Source organism: Vitis vinifera, chromosome 10 (assembly GCF_030704535.1).
Source record: "Vitis vinifera cultivar Pinot Noir 40024 chromosome 10, ASM3070453v1".
Taxonomy (NCBI): domain Eukaryota; kingdom Viridiplantae; phylum Streptophyta; class Magnoliopsida; order Vitales; family Vitaceae; genus Vitis; species Vitis vinifera.
In genome coordinates, this window is record NC_081814.1 from 1,203,928 (window position 1) to 1,219,795 (window position 15,868).

Here is a 15,868-nt window from a genome sequence, read left to right on the forward strand (position 1 = left end):
TAATTCACAACCCTCTTTAACTATTTGAGTCAAAATTAAGTTGTTGAATGAGAAAACCCCTTTCTCAACTTTCTTTCTTTTTGATTCAAACAAGAGGCTTTAGTGAGTTTGTGCTTCTTTTGGCATTATATCATCATAGTATGTTACATCCTTCTCCCCTTTGTGAGTGAAAGGTGATGCTCCTACCACTCAAGCTTTTCCTACTTTGATTTTGAATTCACAATCCTCTTTGTTTCCAATGCTTATTGTCGAAGGTAAGATGTGGGGTTGGCCACTTGATACCCATAAACATGTCTTAAGATTCTTTCTTTTTTAGCCTTCATATAATAATGCTCACACTAATCATTGTTCTTCAATAAAGAATTTAATCTAAGCTACCAACATATCTTTATTGTATTAATGTCACTTCATATCATATCAATGTGGGTCTTTCATTGGAATTTGGGGCCAATTTGACTCATATCATAAACCACGTGTAAATTATAGGGCTCTTTTCAACTTATTTTTCAAAGTAGTTTTTTTTTTTTTTTCAAAATATGGCATTTGAAAAGAAAAAGAAAAATTGTTTATTTTTATTTTTATTTTATTTTATGTATTTTAATATTAAAAAGATAAGGAAAGTTTATTTTAAAATATATTATAGGAAAAAAGAATACTAATTTATAATTTTTATAAAATTAAAATTATTTATGTATAGGTGAAATAAGTTAAACTAGGCGAAAATTGAAATGGGTTGGGCTTTTCTTATTTGGGCCCAGCCCAATTTGCATGCAAAGAGGAGGTAGTCGACATAAGTGGGTCATCACTGCCTATCTTAAATGCCCAAACCAGAACCAGAAAAGTAAATCCCACCGCACAAGGCACCAACCATTCATACAATCAGCACAAATGTCGGCCACGTGCCCACTCACACGCCTGGCACTCGCACGTGACTCAAGTTTCAGTCGGAGGATCTTAATCAGACCGCTAAAAAAGTCTCGATCACAGAAAAAGTTCTGGAGTACAGATCACAACCACTCTGGTGCAGAGGATTGATGGGTGTAAATGCTGGAGTGGAGTTATAATCCTTGTTCTCTCTCCTAGCTTTGTTGGTGGGGTCCTCACTCCTCACATATGGACAGCTGTTACTGATACCGCTTTGACCCCACACTCTTAGAACCCTCATTCATGGCGTATGAACTCTCTATCTCTCTCTGCACCACGCTTCTTTCCTCTCAGACACCCACCATTTCCTCAATTTCAAAGCCTAATACTTGTTAATTTTTCTGGGTTTTTTTTGGGTACATTTTTTGTGGGAACTTTGGGTGTATTTGGGTGTGCATTGGCGGAGTGATAGAAGTGCAGGCATGAGAGACGGGGTGTGTAGCAATTTCAGTGTGCTCAGTGTGTTTCTGTTGGTTCTGTTTCTCTGTGAGTATTCATCTCTTACATGGTTGTTTCTTGCTGGGTTTGGTTTACTTTTGCATGATCTGGAAGTTCTGCCTGTTGGGCTGTTGAGAAATTGCTTTGTTTTTGGATGAAATTAACTGGGGTTTTGATCACTTTTGTGTTGTATTGTGGGTTTGTTGGGATTTTAATCACTTGTGTGGAGTTTGTGGTTGATTTTTCATGGTGGGATTTGGTTTTAGTTTATATTTCGTTGGATTTGGCTTGTTGAATGTGTAATTTATTTTGCATCTCCTTCTCCTCCATTGTTGATACCTTTTTATTACTTTCACTTTCGGTGTGTACTGTACAGTGCTTCTTTCACCCATTTGTTTAATGTTTCTTTAGTTTTGCATTTCATGTTCAGCATAATGTGGCATTCTTCTATGCTAGGCTTGTTTTAGGGTTTTGAGTTCAAAATTCCTCTTTTAAGTAGTTCTGGATTTGATGGAATGTTCTAGACTAAACATTGTATGCAGACTTGTCTTCCACTGCGTGCATTTGCCTCAACCGAACCACAATTAGCTAGCAGTTTCATGGGATGAGAACATCTATCTTGTATTTTTCTTCTTTTGTGTCAGTACATGCTCTGTTTATGCCTTTTCCCCCTCTTGTAGAAAGGGATACTTTTAACAGTATGGTTTCTATTGTTGTAATGCAAGGCTACCACTTAATAACTCAATTTGTTGCTTCCTAGTACCATACAACAAATGCATTCCTCCCCCATCTCCCCCCCCCCCCGGGCGCCCCGCCCCCCCCCCCCCCCCCCCCCCCCCCCCCCCCCCCCCCTGTTTTCCTTCCATCCAAATGGATCTGTTTAACATAAACTATGTGTGTTTGATTGTTGTTTCTTTCGCTTGGTCATTGCTCAAAGGCTTAGAATTTTGTGGACTGATTTCTTCTGTTTCAGACATGCTGAGTCAATTATCCTCCCTTTTATTTTTTTGTTGATATCTGATGATATGGAAAAAAAAAAAACTATTGAACTGGTGAATATTGAGTTGAAAATATTGTACCCATGCTTATATAGTTGTAGTTGATGCTCTTGTGTGTGTAGATTATATTTGCTTCCTTTTTTTATTCACATGCCTGTAATAATTTTTTGTGTGCATTACTTGAAGTGAGCTTAAAACAGAAGCTTTGGATTGTTTATGTGATGATGTAGTGGAAACCTTGAATGACAGGTTTTGGAAAGATATATGTTATAAATTTGTAATCTATTGGATCATTTTGTCACAATTCATGCCTCTGGTACAGGTCTTCATGAATCCCATTGCAGCCTGCCAAGTTATATGAAAGGTTCTGTATTAATGGAAAAAAGCTCAGATGCCTTTTTACCTGAGATCTCCCCAAGTGGTGCTCCACAGCCATTTCTTCCTCTTCTTGCTCCTTCACCGCTGACACCATTCACAACAAATAGCACTATCCCAAAATTATCAGGTTTGGTTTACACATTATTGTGGAATTGGGATTCTCAGAGACAGTTGAGTTGACAAGTGCCATCACATTTTGCAATTCTTGCTGCTTCTTTCTTGCAGGACTTTGTAGTTTAAACTTCTCTGCTGGTGAAAGTATGATCAGCATGACATCAATTGATTGCTGGGCTGTATTTGCTTCAGTTCTGGCTAATGTAATATGCTGTCCGCAGTTGAAAGCTACACTACACATTCTCATTGGCCAATCCAGCAAAGACACCAATCTTCTCGCTTTGAATGGGACGCTGGCAAAGCACTGCCTCTCGGATGTTGAGCAAATTTTAGTGAGTCAGGGTGCCAGTGATAAACTTCATCAGATATGCTCAATTCATCCATCAAGCCTCACTGAAGGCTCTTGCCCAGTCAAAGATGTTAATGAGTTCGAGAGCATTGTGGATTCTACTAAGCTGCTTTCTGCATGTGAACAAATTGATCTTGTGAAAGAATGCTGTAATCAAATATGTCAGAATGCCATATTAGAAGCAGCTAGAAAAATTGCACTGAAAGCTTATGAGCTTTTGAGTGTGGATCCACCCCATGCGCTGCCTGAACACTCAACTAGAGTTGATGACTGTAAAAATATTGTACTGCGATGGTTGGCAAGTAAACTCAGTCCTGGCCGAGCCAAGGGTGTTCTTAGAGGACTATCTAATTGTAATGTTAATAAAGGTGAGCTTGGAGCAAATAAGAGAAAAACGGTCTGACTAAGAGTTCATAAATTAATGGTTGGGGCTTTTTGAAGAGCCATAAGGGATAAGACCTACTGTGTAGGAGGGGATTCTGGAATATTTTTGTAGGGTTCTATCAGATGAATATCCTAAACCTGGAATAAAAGGGGCAACAAAAAGGGTCTAAGTATCTATGTGGATGGTTTAGAATAATGTGAATGTGTAAGGATGCTGAGCATTGCATAGTTTTTTCTCTTTTGTGCTCTAATTGTGCCTGTTCTATAATGACGATATCCTCTATGTGGACCTGTTGCCTGTAACTCAATAGCCCTATCGGTGGGCAATGGATGCGTAGGGTGGCATTGGTAGATCCTACCTGCTTTATCTATTGGGAGTTATATTTCCTAGCTTCTTTGAGAAAATGCTTTTGTGTGCTAGTTTATGTGTACCCACTATTTAGCACTTTTTCTATCTTAATTAGTGATGCCGAGCCCTTCATGTGACCTCATTGATCCTATCTTTTTTAATTTGTTTTCTCTGTAATCTGTTACAGTTTGTCCTCTGGTTTTTCCTGACACAAGACATGTTGCAAAGGGCTGTGGAAATGGGACAAGCAACCAGACGGCATGCTGTAGTTCTATGGATAGGTATGTGTCTCATTTGCAAAAGCAGAGTTTGATAACCAACTTGCAAGCTTTGGACTGTGCTGCATCACTTGGAATGAAGTTACAGAAGGCAAATATTACGAGAAATATTTATAACCTCTGTCGAATTACCCTCAAGGATTTCTCTCTCCAAGGTTAGTTTGTTTCTAAATGGCCCTTTGATGTGTAAATTAGAAAGTTCCTTTCCATCACAAAAATTAATTTCAATACTAATGCATGAATTTTTTTGGTTGTCTTGCAATTTTGGTTGATTTTTGGGGTCAACGATTTGAAAGCAGCCGTTGGACAAGGTAACACTGTAATTCATTTTTATTCTCAAACTTTCATTAAATAACTCTTCAATTTACAAATGGGTGTCTGCCTAATATTTCCTTCTAAGAGTTTGTGTACCTGCTTGGGTTGTTTTTTTTTTGTGTATACTGCCTGTGTACGTTGGGTGCGCCCCCTTTTTTTTTTGGCGCTTCTTAATACAAGCTTTTGTCTATAAAAAAAAAAGAGTTTGTGTACCTGCTAGACCATTTTATTCTGAGCATTGTTGCTATTTTTGACTGGAAAATTTATGTGAACACAGTGCTATTCTCTATTTTTAATGCCAATGCCAGGGATTCCCATGCTCCCGAACCAGGCATTAGTAAACCTTGTTGGGTTGGATTTCATTGAATTGCATGCTCAAATATTTTTTGTTTTTTTGTCCATTTAGTTGGATTCTAGATGAGAATTTTCTTTGTATTTTTTAAAAAAAAAGAGAAATTGAGAGACCCTTTTAGCCACATTGAACCAACTTTTCAACTTTGAGTATATACATTATTGAGAACCTCCATATTTGGCATGCTAAATAAACCATTAGTGTTGTTGTGGGTGTGTATGTGTATGTATATTTTAAATTTATTTTAAAAGTTTGAATTGGTATATATATATTTTAAATAATCTAGACCAGTGTTAGCAGTTTGTTAACACTGGTCTAGATCATAAACAAAAGATAATAATTCAAGAAAAAAATGGCAGTTTAGGGTGTATATAGGAGTTAGCTCTTTGTCCATGTTGGACTTTATTGATTGGTTGGGCTCTAAGTAAGGTTTGTTTTTTGTTTATCCCTTAGCTTTGGTTGACCTTTTGGCGCTTTTATATATACTGTGTATACTTTTGTCAGACACCATTAATATGTTTGATCTTTGCCTATTTTTTTCTTTTTAAAAAAAAAACTAGTGTTAGCAGTTTGTGAAACTTTCCTCTTGTAATGGTGTGGGCTAGCAGGGAGACGTAGTTTTGTGTACTTTCCATATGATGTATAGGTTTACTTAGTATTTTGGAGGTTCCAATTGTATAGTTCTTTGTTTTGGGAGGATTTCTTATCCTTCCTTTGTACCTTTTAAATCTTTATTTATAATATTACAGTGTTGTTTCTGATAAAAAAAAAAAAAAAAACTTTCCTCTTGTAATGCTCTCTTGCCTCTTTGATTGGATTGCATTTAACCTGCTCTACTCCATTTGTTTTTGAAATAGAGTCTGGATGCCTTTTGCCAAGCTTGCCTTCAGATGCAACATTGGACAAGTCTTCAGGGATAAGTTTCATTTGTGATCTGAATGACAACATTCCAGCTCCTTGGCCTTCTTCATCTCAATTACCAGCTTCATCATGCAATAAAAGTATGGCTTATCTGTAACTTTTGTTCGTTTAGATGAGGTTCCTGTTGTTACCTTTTCTTCTATGAGCAAAACTACTCTTTGCTAAAGAAAGTGATTATTTCCTTCTTTCCTGTCACATTTCTTCTTGATTTATGTCTGAACTTGTTGAATTGCAGCTGTCAAAATTCCTGCACTTCCTGCAGTCGCATCTGCTCAAAGTGGTAAGCAAGGCTATTTCTTGCATGTATTATCATTCGCTTTTTCGTGTGTTCTATCTTGCCTTGATGCTAAGGAAAATTAGGCTCAGGGCATTGGTTTCAGTGGAATGATTATGACATTTATATCAATTGTGGCCAAGCGGCATATATAATACAGTAATCTATAGATTCCAAGTTTATGGATAAGACATAGACTTATGATTTTCATTTTTTTGTTAAATAAAGTACAAACATTTGTATTGAGAATGAAAAATGTACAAGATGTACGTCAATCAGAAGCAAGAAAAAAAGAGCTACAAATGAGGTTAAGAGTCTTTTTTGACAATAAAATATCACAGGGAACCCCCTCAAACTCTTTAGTCATGGTAAACTTGAATGTAATACGTGAGTTAAACCCTTCTAGGTACTGTCTTCATGAAAATTTGCAACTTCTCATATATATGGAGATTCCTTTTCTTTGAAACAGTAAAAGAGCATGTTTGAAATCCATAACTGGTCTCCTATTCTGGATTTTGCTTGAAATGAGGAGAAAGGGAAACCTCGTTGCTGTGGGAGGAGGAGACCGAAGCAATGTTTAATATCTCTATGTAAAGAGCTCAATTGCAGGAAGGTGAGAAGTGAATGTAAAGGTGGTTCAGGGAACTTGCTTGGCATAGGATGTATTGATTTATGATTGTCCAAAGTGGCTTGCCAAGGATAAATAATTCTTATCACATTATAACGTTCCAAATGATCCCCTATAGAAAAACCAACATGCAGGCAGCCACTAAGAAATGGCTGAGGGATTTGACTGAATGGACATTATCTAGACATGATATAAACCTTTATATGTTTTACTCAATCATAAGACTTTGAGCCTCAAAGTAGAGCCCAGAGCTATGTGTGTGTTTAATTTTGTCTTGAGAACATATGAGATAAAAATAGGAAGGCCATGAGGTGGGAATGAAAGTGTACTGGTCCTTTTATCAGATACTCCTGAATCAGTTATCCAGGAGGGGCTAAAGGATGGTATTAAGGGATACATCATAAGCAGTGCCTTGTGCACCTGTGTTGGCAGTGGAAGAGTTCTTAACTGACACATAATATGAATGATAGCAAAAAAATGCAATCAGTGGAACCCTTGATTGGTGATGAACTAAACTAGCTAACTGGTGCAGTTTGTAATGTCCTATTCATAGGCAGATAACTTATCTTAACCATATGCAAGTTGAAATAGGATAAGCTTCCACACATTTAAAGGAATGTGGACAGTATCAGCTTGCTGTATGTGCACTTCTACAAAGTACAGAGTCTGGTAACCATTTTTTCTTTGTACCAGGTTCATTTGAAGTTATTGTTACCTTCTGTGCATATAATTTGAGTTTGTCACTGCATTTAACTTGATTACAGAGGTTGATCCTTGCCATGGTTTCTTGAAAAGATGGAAAGAATGGAAAGAGGGGGGGGGGGGGGGGGGGCGGGGGGGGCATAGGGAATGATTCATTCTTCCCAACCGATAAAAGTGAAGAGGCTGAAATTTGAGCTGTCTAGATGCCCACTTTAGGATTTTTTGCTGTGCTGGGGAGGTTGTCACTGAGTGAGGGTTGCCTTCTCTACCATAGTCTCAACAAGCTTGAGGTGGACATTCTTACTTATTCTAACTAACTTTTGACACGAACATCCATGCCACTCAGATTTAGGTTTATCTTGAGTTTAATAGACAGTGAATTATCTTATAATCGAGTCAACAGTTCTGAGTCTTTCTAAGATACTGTTGCAGGCTATATTGGGTGTCATTACATCTCTCTAATTTCTTTACTTCGTACCAAGAAACCTAGCAACGATTAATTATAAATTTTAGTGAATCATGCCCTCCCCATAACTTTACAATCTCTTGATTTGCAGGTCTTTACAGTGAAGATATAATGCCACGGCTGCTCTTTACCTCCTCTATGGTTCTCATGATGCTCCTGTAATTTTGTTTTCTTCACATTGAGCAGAAAGCAGAAGAAGCTTTTCCTCTCATACAAAACCTACCACTTCTTTTAGAACTAGGAAAATTGGATGAAGACTATGTCAAAGAAGCTTATATCTTCAACCAGGTCTCCCCCATATCTGTTCAAGTCTATCTATCTCAACATGAGGTGAATCCAAGTCTGTGTTTCGGATCAAATATCAATTCATGATTCTTGCATGCTGTTGTAATAAAAAATTTTGTAAGTAATATCAGAAAAGTGAGGAAGGAGGTTCAATATTGTAACTATCACTACTTTATAATCAAATTGTAAATTTGGAGTGCTAAAGAAAGCAGCCGGGTTGTAAGTATTTTGGTTTTTCGTCTTCTGGTATGAACTGGTGCCTGCATTATGGCTAAATTTCTGAAAATCCAGTGGTTTAAGACTCTCTCATTCTCTCTTCTATTATCATTTCAAGCAGCAGATAGTGACCACTGTCTAGGCCTTTGTGTGGAAACATTCATGCAAGTGACCTTCAGTGATGTTATTCTCGTGTGGTCTTCTCAGCAATGTCTCCATATCTCTTAAATATCCTTTTGGTCTCTAGTTTATCATTAACCCTGTTCTGATCTTCACTCTTCATTGCCAAAACCTGTGCTTGAACCTCACCTGGACGAACTTCACTATTAGACAAGAATTGAATTTGAGGCAACACGAACCATTCATGTCGATGAGAATATGAAATTTGGTATCAAGTGAAGTGGACAAAATTCATCACTCGAGAACGAGAATCCGTGTTATCTTTTGGGAATTTTTCTGTTAAACCAGTCTCCAAGCAAAGGGGTTAGTTTTTGGACATTACACCACCCAAGACCCAAATCAAGCCCGCACCCTATGTTGGGGTGCAACTGTAGTCCATGCCCAACCCGATGTTTGATAGGGGTAGATAATTATTTTCAGTATTGGGATTGTGTTTGGGTTATAAGCTTTTTTGGAATTCAATTTGGGTTTGACTTGCTTCAAAGTTTGGACTATCCGAGTTTAATTGAACCCGATTTAATATTTTTATAATATTTATAATTTATATTATCTTATATAATAAGTAATATTGATTTAGGTTTTTTTTTCTTAGATTTTTAAAGTTTTAAAATTTATCAACAAGAGCTTTTTAAAAAGTGAATTTTGAGTCATATGGTCCGATTCATCCAAGTCTAATCTAATTAATAGTACTTAATCCAAACTTATAATTAGAAGCCGAATTGAATTTAACTTTTGCTTAATCACCCACCTAATCCATCCTGTAAAGTTGCAGCGCTAGCGGCGGCTGTTTGTATGGCCCACATGATAAACAAAAAGAAAAGCCAGTCCTGTGATTTCAGTGGCTTATGCTGGACAGGGTTGGGCTCATTCATTGTTCGAGTACATTATACTAAAATTGATCCATTAGTTTTAATACCCTATTGAACACTTGTTGACTGTATAATTAACCAAGTAAATAAGAAAAGGAGAGATGAGGATATATATAGCGACGGCACATACCACTAATGGCCACTTGCTGCCTTCTGTGAATCCTGTACACACAGGGAAGGACCATTTGAAGATAGCATACCGGCAAGAGTCATTGTCTCTCCAAGAGAAAAAGCATGGAGTCAACACAAGAGGAGCTCGCTCAGCCAATCCTACTCCCCAAACAATACTCATCCTCGCCGGAGCCGGTGAGTTCAGAGCTTGAAGAAGTACTATCCAACACCGACTTGTCGTATTCCCGGCGTATTGGATCAGCTACTTTGATTGAACTAAACATCCTCTTCAGGCTTGCAGGCCCGGCAGTTGTTGTCTACTTGCTCAACAACGTTACATCCATGTCCACCCAAATCTTCTGTGGCCATCTGGGCAATCTTGAGCTTGCAGCCTCTGCCCTTGGCAACAATGGAATCCAAATTTTTTCCTATGGACTAATGGTAAGTGGTAACCATCATCTTCTTCTCTGTCTCTTTTACAAATATGAAACAGTTTTTTATACTACATATGTTTCTATGTTTGTGTTTGTGCAGCTTGGGATGGGAAGTGCAGTGGAGACACTGTGTGGACAAGCCTATGGTGCCCACAAGTTTGACATGCTAGGAGTATATCTACAAAGATCGACCATCCTCCTCACCGCAACCGGTATCCCACTTACAATAATCTACATATTCTCTAAGGATCTACTCCTCTTACTGGGTGAATCAACAGAGATAGCCTCAGCAGCTGCAATTTTCGTGTATGGTCTAATCCCACAAATATTCGCGTATGCTACCAATTTTCCAATACAAAAGTTCTTGCAAGCACAAAGCATTGTGTTCCCAAGTGCCTACATCTCAGCAGCTACCCTCTGTGTCCACCTCTTACTGAGCTGGCTGGCCATATACAAGTTGGGTCTGGGGCTGTTAGGGGCATCACTGGTATTGAGTTTGTCTTGGTGGATCATAGTGGTGGCTCAGTTTGTATACATATTGGTGAGTGATAGGTGTAAGTATACTTGGACTGGGTTTAGTCTCCAAGCCTTCTCAGGGCTATGGGAGTTTTTGAAATTATCCACTGCATCTGCAGTGATGCTCTGCCTTGAGACTTGGTACTATCAGATACTGGTCCTGATTGCTGGGTTGCTGGAGAATGCTGAGATTGCTCTGGATTCTCTTTCCATCTGGTAAGATGACAAAAGTTATCTGTTTGTTTATTGTTCATTTGTATTAGTTCTACTTGTAAGAAGAATATGAAGAAACCAAAAAGAGCTAGGCATAATGACTGCTGGCAAGCCCTATTTCCATTCATTCTCTTGTAGGTTAGTTGATCAGAAACCAAAACATCACATTAGACCCACATGAAATCTTTAGATTTATCGAAAGTAGAGAGACCCAATAACTTGGTGAGATGGGCTTACAAGCACCCCTAGCTCCAACTGCCAGTCAAGTTTTAATCTTCTCCAAAATATGTGAACTTGATTCTGCTAGCAATTTTCTAGTCAATTTCCCTTTGGCTTGGCCTCTTTGGTCCATGTAGACTTGCCTTCTCATTTGCTCAGAGAAAGACAAAGCGAAAATGATTTCCATTTCTAAAAAAAACCAACATTTCTCAATATTTACTTAAGTGAGTGAAATACTGGCATTTACGTAAGTGTGTCGAATACTGGCTAGATCTATCTCAGAAAATAGACTAGTACCAGCTTCCGGGGTTGACCCACTGTACCGCAGCAATAAGATCACATCAAAAGACTGCTGTACGTAGTTTCTTGGACCACCCTAGCTCAGGAACTCCGAGAAAGGGTCCCAAACTGTCATGAATCATGTCCACATTTTTGTACACAAAATTCAGAAACTATCACGCTGATGAGACTAAACAATGATAGATATCAAAAGCTTAAATTTATAGACATGGGACTTGCTAGAATTTAACATAGAAGCATTTCCTAAGATCCTGACCACAGTTGATGTGATAATTATTATAGATGGTGGGCAAAATCCAGGCATATATAGAGAGCAATACATGTATCTTTATGGTTTATTAATTAAGCTATATATCGGTTTCCATGTGCAGTATGACGATCTCTGGATGGGTGTTCATGATTGCAGTGGGTTTCAATGCAGCAGCAAGGTTGGTTTATATGTTAAAAACTTAAGATTGGAGTCAGACTCAAATAGTAAATGAGATATTCAATACTATTAGTAATTCGGGTTTTTGGTACAATGTGTGGATTTGATTAATTTCTATACCTTTTAGTTAAGCTAGGGTTTATTGTTCATTTGATGATAGTGTAAGGGTCAGCAATGAGATTGGGGCTGGACATCCCAAATCGGCTTCATTTGCTGTTTTCGTAGTGACTTCAACCTCCTTTATCATAGCCGTGTTTTTGGCCATCCTTGTGATGCTGCTGCGGCATGTTGTGAGCTATGTGTTCACTAGTGGCACAACCGTTGCGGATGCAGTTTCAGACCTCGCTCCCTTCCTCGCCGTCTCCATCGTTCTCAATGGCATTCAGCCCGTCTTATCTGGTAAGGGTTTCTTCTACTTTGGTAAAAGAAAATCCATGAATATGTTTAACACCCAGTTCTAAATGTTAATATTGCTCATCAAATTTCACTGGTGGGTATGCAAACTAGAAGTGAAATTTGAATAGATGGTGCAACTAACTTCCATGATTCAATGGATGCTATTAATCAATGGTAGGTTGAAAAGGTGAAATGGAGCTTATCCTTGATCCAAGTTCTAATTCCCCGACATGCTCAGTTATACATTCCAGCTCCAATAATGACACGTTGTGTAATTTTTCAGAAAACGACCTACCCTTCAAAAAGTAGTCCAGGTTCAATTCTATCATAGAACAAATCAACTATAAGAACTAACAGTCCACTAGCTGCCTAAGTCACGATAGTCATTTCTTTCTGTTCTTTCAAGGGAAAAGGCCATCATAATAAAACAAATCATACCAACAAAAAACCTACCAGTTCAGACAACTGCAGCCAAGAAAATTAGTTGTTAAACATCTCTCTCTGATTGAACACATGTACCATAAATCATTGTAAACTATGGAATGATTATGTTCTCCAGTCCAACATGTAATTATATTTACCCATAAATTGCAAATGAAGGAGTTGCTGTGGGGTGCGGGTGGCAAGCATTTGTCGCGTATGTAAACGTGGGCTGCTACTACGTGGTTGGTATCCCATTGGGTGCACTTCTAGGGTTTAAGTTTGATCTCGGCGTAAAGGTAATTAATTAATTATTCTCTTCATTGTCGTTTCTTTCTGTACTTAGACTATATTAATTATAATTATCAGCCGGCATGATCTTAGTTGGTGGGCATACTCATTTCATGCATAGAAAAAAGATTGATGTTTGTCTCTTTCCAATTCAATCTTGACAAGATTAATTGAATAATTGGGAAGATTAATCATATAATAAAATGGGTTATATGTACATGGTTTTGTGCAGGGAATATGGAGTGGAATGATAGGGGGCACAGTCATGCAGACCCTAATCCTTTTGTGGGTGACTTATAGAACAGACTGGAACAAAGAGGTAAATTTCAACCATTCTAGACCTTAAAACCAGTACTGTAACAAGAAGTTGATTTATGGTAAAATGGGTGAGTAGGATTAGGGCAAACATTAAACAAAGAGGAAAACTAAAAAGAAAGGAAAATAGAGAGGTAAGCATTAATGCATGGGATTTGAACAGTTTCCAGGCATTAATGCTACTGTGACAAGAAGTGAGGCCTGTGGGAAAACATATATAGTGTGGTGAATTTAATAAAATGGGAACATGGATATGCGGGCTCTGACTTGATCTTGGCACCAGAGGAGAAGGGCAGTTCTCAAGAGGTAGTTAAAAGAATCGAGTAATGGTAGTTAGAGCTGAGTGCACCGCATACCATCACCTATCACACACAAACAAGAGGGAAGCATTACACAGTGGCTCTCTCTCTCTCTCTTTATCTCTATCTCTCTTAGTCTCTCTCTCTATCTCTATCTCTCTTTGTCTCTCTCTCTCTCTATCTCTCTTTGTCTCTCTCTCTTTATCTCTCTTTGTCTCTCTCTCTCTATCTCTCTTAGTCTCTCTCTCTATCTCTATCTCTCTTAGTCTCTCTCTCTATCTCTATCTCTCTTTGTCTCTCTCTCTCTCTCTCTCTCTCTCTCTCTCACTTTAAGATGGTTTTACCGTTTTAGTTAATAAATGAAAATAAATTTATACAATAGGTTAGAGTAGAGTATCATTTCATGACATACCTCTTTCGTATCTCTTTTTGTTGGAGAGTACACTTCTATATTAGTATTTTTTTTTAATTTTAATTTTACATTTTTTATTATCAAAGCACTGTTTAAAATTTTCCTTTCTAACTAATAAGATCTTCAAGGATGAAATCTAATGAAGGTCTATTTTTGGAATAAAAAACATATTTATAACTTAAAAAACATGTTTGATATTTTTTAGAATTTGTTTTGAAATTAATATATTATTTTTAAGAGTAAATTTGAGATACTTTTAAGTATTTTAATTTTTTTTTATAAATTATTAAAATAAATAATTAAAAATATAAAGAACGTTTTAAGAACTTTTCCATTCCACTTAAGTGTATAAAATCTCTGTTGGGAATAGATCAAAAAAATTATTTTTCATATTTGAGTTTATATATTTTTATATTTCTCATGTGGTGCCAAAACTAAGGGCTAACATAAAAAACAAAAATTTTTATTAAGAAAAATATAAGAACTCTAATATTAAAAACAACAATTTACCTTATTTTCTTGAAAACTCATTTCAAAATTTTAAAATTTTCATTTCCTTAAAAATAAAAAATATGAAATATATCCAAACATGTATTAAGTTTTTGATTAATTTAATAACTTAATGTAGCATTTGAATTCTAGTTAATTAAGATTATGACTTATAACTTATCCCTCGAAGTATCGGTATGAGATCACTCGTGACGAATGTTAGCTAGTTTGGCATACATCATGAATCTCTTACTTGAAAAGTTTAACCTCTTGGGATCAACTTGGTTGTTATATCAATCAAGACTGAGAAATTCTTAATTAACAAAGTGCATGCAGACCAAGGAAGCATACACTGGATTCTGAGCAACATTTTGAATAATTTTTCAGGTGGAGAAAGCCAAGAGCCGTTTGGAGACGTGGGACACCAACAACTCGGCATCCTTGGACTGAAGCAGTTGTTTTCACATGGGTTGCAGACTAGCTCTTCGTTACTAGCTGCCAAATATGCATGGGATTTGGTCTTCGGCGCAAAATCCTAAGCCATATACCACAAAGTTTGCTGATGCCAACCCTGACGTCTTCTCCTTTGGATGACCATTTCAAAGAGTGCCACGCTTTAGCAAAATATATGCTATGGTCCAGCCCCATCAAGAACCATGTCTAGTCCTCCTCCACATCCCCATGATTTCTCCCATCAGATTTTTTATTAATAAATCCATTCAGAATTTTGTTTAATCCATGCATGCGTCGATCCTAGATGGTAAGCTTGAACAGAATTTGGATTAAATAAGTATGAGAATTAAAACTAATTAAGTGGAATCCAAACATCTCAATTGGAGAGGTTGTTTTCCAAGGATAGGTGGCCTCCACATCTTTTGTTGGTGTGTGAGTAACCCTCGTCATGGTGCCCCACTTCATTTATTGCGGGAATTATATCTTGGGTGAGGCTTATTAGCTATTTATCTCGGTGGGGCTCACTTTCAATTGTTTGTTAGAGTGTCTCTGGGAGTGTTCCCGTTTGAAATGGTTTTAGTCCAACTGTGCTATCAAGAAATACTTTTAAAAGAATCGTATATTAAAAGTGATTTTAATAGTGATTATAACGTTTTGAGTTTTTTAAACATTTGAATAATTAAAAATTTTAAATATTAAAAATATTAAAATTGTTTTCTAAAACCATTATCAAATGAGTTTAAAAATGTGTTTAACAGTAATTTTAGAAAATATTTCTAGTATTTTTAATATTTAAATAATAAAAAAATTTCAAGTAATAAAAATTTTAAAAACGCTTTTAAGAATCATTGTCAAACACACTATAAGAGTCCATTTGATAGTAATTTTAAAAAACGTTTTTAATATTTTTAATACTTGAAAATATTTATGATTCAAGTGTTAAAAAACGCGAAAAACACTTTTTAAAATCACTCCAAAATACACTCTAAATGTACGTTTAACAGTAATTTTACGAAGTGTTTCTAACTTTTTGAATACGTAAAAATTTTTAAATTTCAAATATTATAAATATTAAAAATACTTTCTAAAAAAATTACTAAACGTGCTTTAAATGTTTTTTTTTTATAAAATACTATAAATGCTTTTTAAAATT

At 36.7% G+C, this 15,868-nt stretch overlaps 2 protein-coding genes across 3 annotated transcripts; both read left to right on the plus strand.

The window, feature by feature from the left end:
- Nucleotides 1–988: 988 nt before the first annotated feature.
- LOC100255582 (uncharacterized GPI-anchored protein At1g61900) lies at nucleotides 989–8,464 on the plus strand. Of its 2 annotated transcripts, XM_010657104.3 has the most exons (8): nucleotides 989–1,410; nucleotides 2,683–2,865; nucleotides 2,964–3,569; nucleotides 4,122–4,367; nucleotides 4,512–4,523; nucleotides 5,737–5,880; nucleotides 6,036–6,080; nucleotides 7,962–8,464. In XM_010657104.3, the coding sequence occupies exons 1-8, from the start codon at nucleotides 1,347–1,349 to the stop codon at nucleotides 8,030–8,032; spliced, it is 1,371 nt and encodes a 456-aa protein (XP_010655406.2). In that variant the 5' UTR covers nucleotides 989–1,346; the 3' UTR covers nucleotides 8,033–8,464. The 2 variants fall into 2 exon arrangements, with proteins under 2 accessions (XP_010655406.2, XP_059596115.1); XM_059740132.1 differs by lacking the exon at nucleotides 7,962–8,464 and having other exon boundaries at nucleotides 6,036–6,348.
- Nucleotides 8,465–9,551: 1,087 nt separating this feature from the next.
- LOC100252079 (protein DETOXIFICATION 40) lies at nucleotides 9,552–14,997 on the plus strand. Its single transcript, XM_002273991.5, has 7 exons — nucleotides 9,552–9,972; nucleotides 10,066–10,697; nucleotides 11,585–11,641; nucleotides 11,801–12,039; nucleotides 12,637–12,755; nucleotides 12,980–13,066; nucleotides 14,650–14,997. The coding sequence occupies exons 1-7, from the start codon at nucleotides 9,655–9,657 to the stop codon at nucleotides 14,710–14,712; spliced, it is 1,515 nt and encodes a 504-aa protein (XP_002274027.3). The 5' UTR covers nucleotides 9,552–9,654; the 3' UTR covers nucleotides 14,713–14,997.
- The last annotated feature ends 871 nt before the right edge of the window (nucleotides 14,998–15,868 follow it).

What these genes read in the sequence shown, in the direction of transcription:
- LOC100252079 (XM_002273991.5), top strand. Translation starts at nt 9,655, where the DNA reads ATGGAGTCAACACAAGAGGAGCTCGCTCAGCCAATCCTACTCCCCAAA. An exon ending in TTTTTTCCTATGGACTAATG is followed by an intron (nt 9,973 to 10,065) that starts GTAAGTGGTAAC and finishes GTGTTTGTGCAG; the next exon opens with CTTGGGATGGGAAGTGCAGT. An exon ending in AGTTTGATCTCGGCGTAAAG is followed by an intron (nt 12,756 to 12,979) that starts GTAATTAATTAA and finishes GGTTTTGTGCAG; the next exon opens with GGAATATGGAGTGGAATGAT.
- LOC100255582 (XM_059740132.1), top strand. Translation starts at nt 1,347, where the DNA reads ATGAGAGACGGGGTGTGTAGCAATTTCAGTGTGCTCAGTGTGTTTCTG. An exon ending in TAATTGTAATGTTAATAAAG is followed by an intron (nt 3,570 to 4,121) that starts GTGAGCTTGGAG and finishes AATCTGTTACAG; the next exon opens with TTTGTCCTCTGGTTTTTCCT. An exon ending in AGCTTCATCATGCAATAAAA is followed by an intron (nt 5,881 to 6,035) that starts GTATGGCTTATC and finishes GTTGAATTGCAG; the next exon opens with CTGTCAAAATTCCTGCACTT.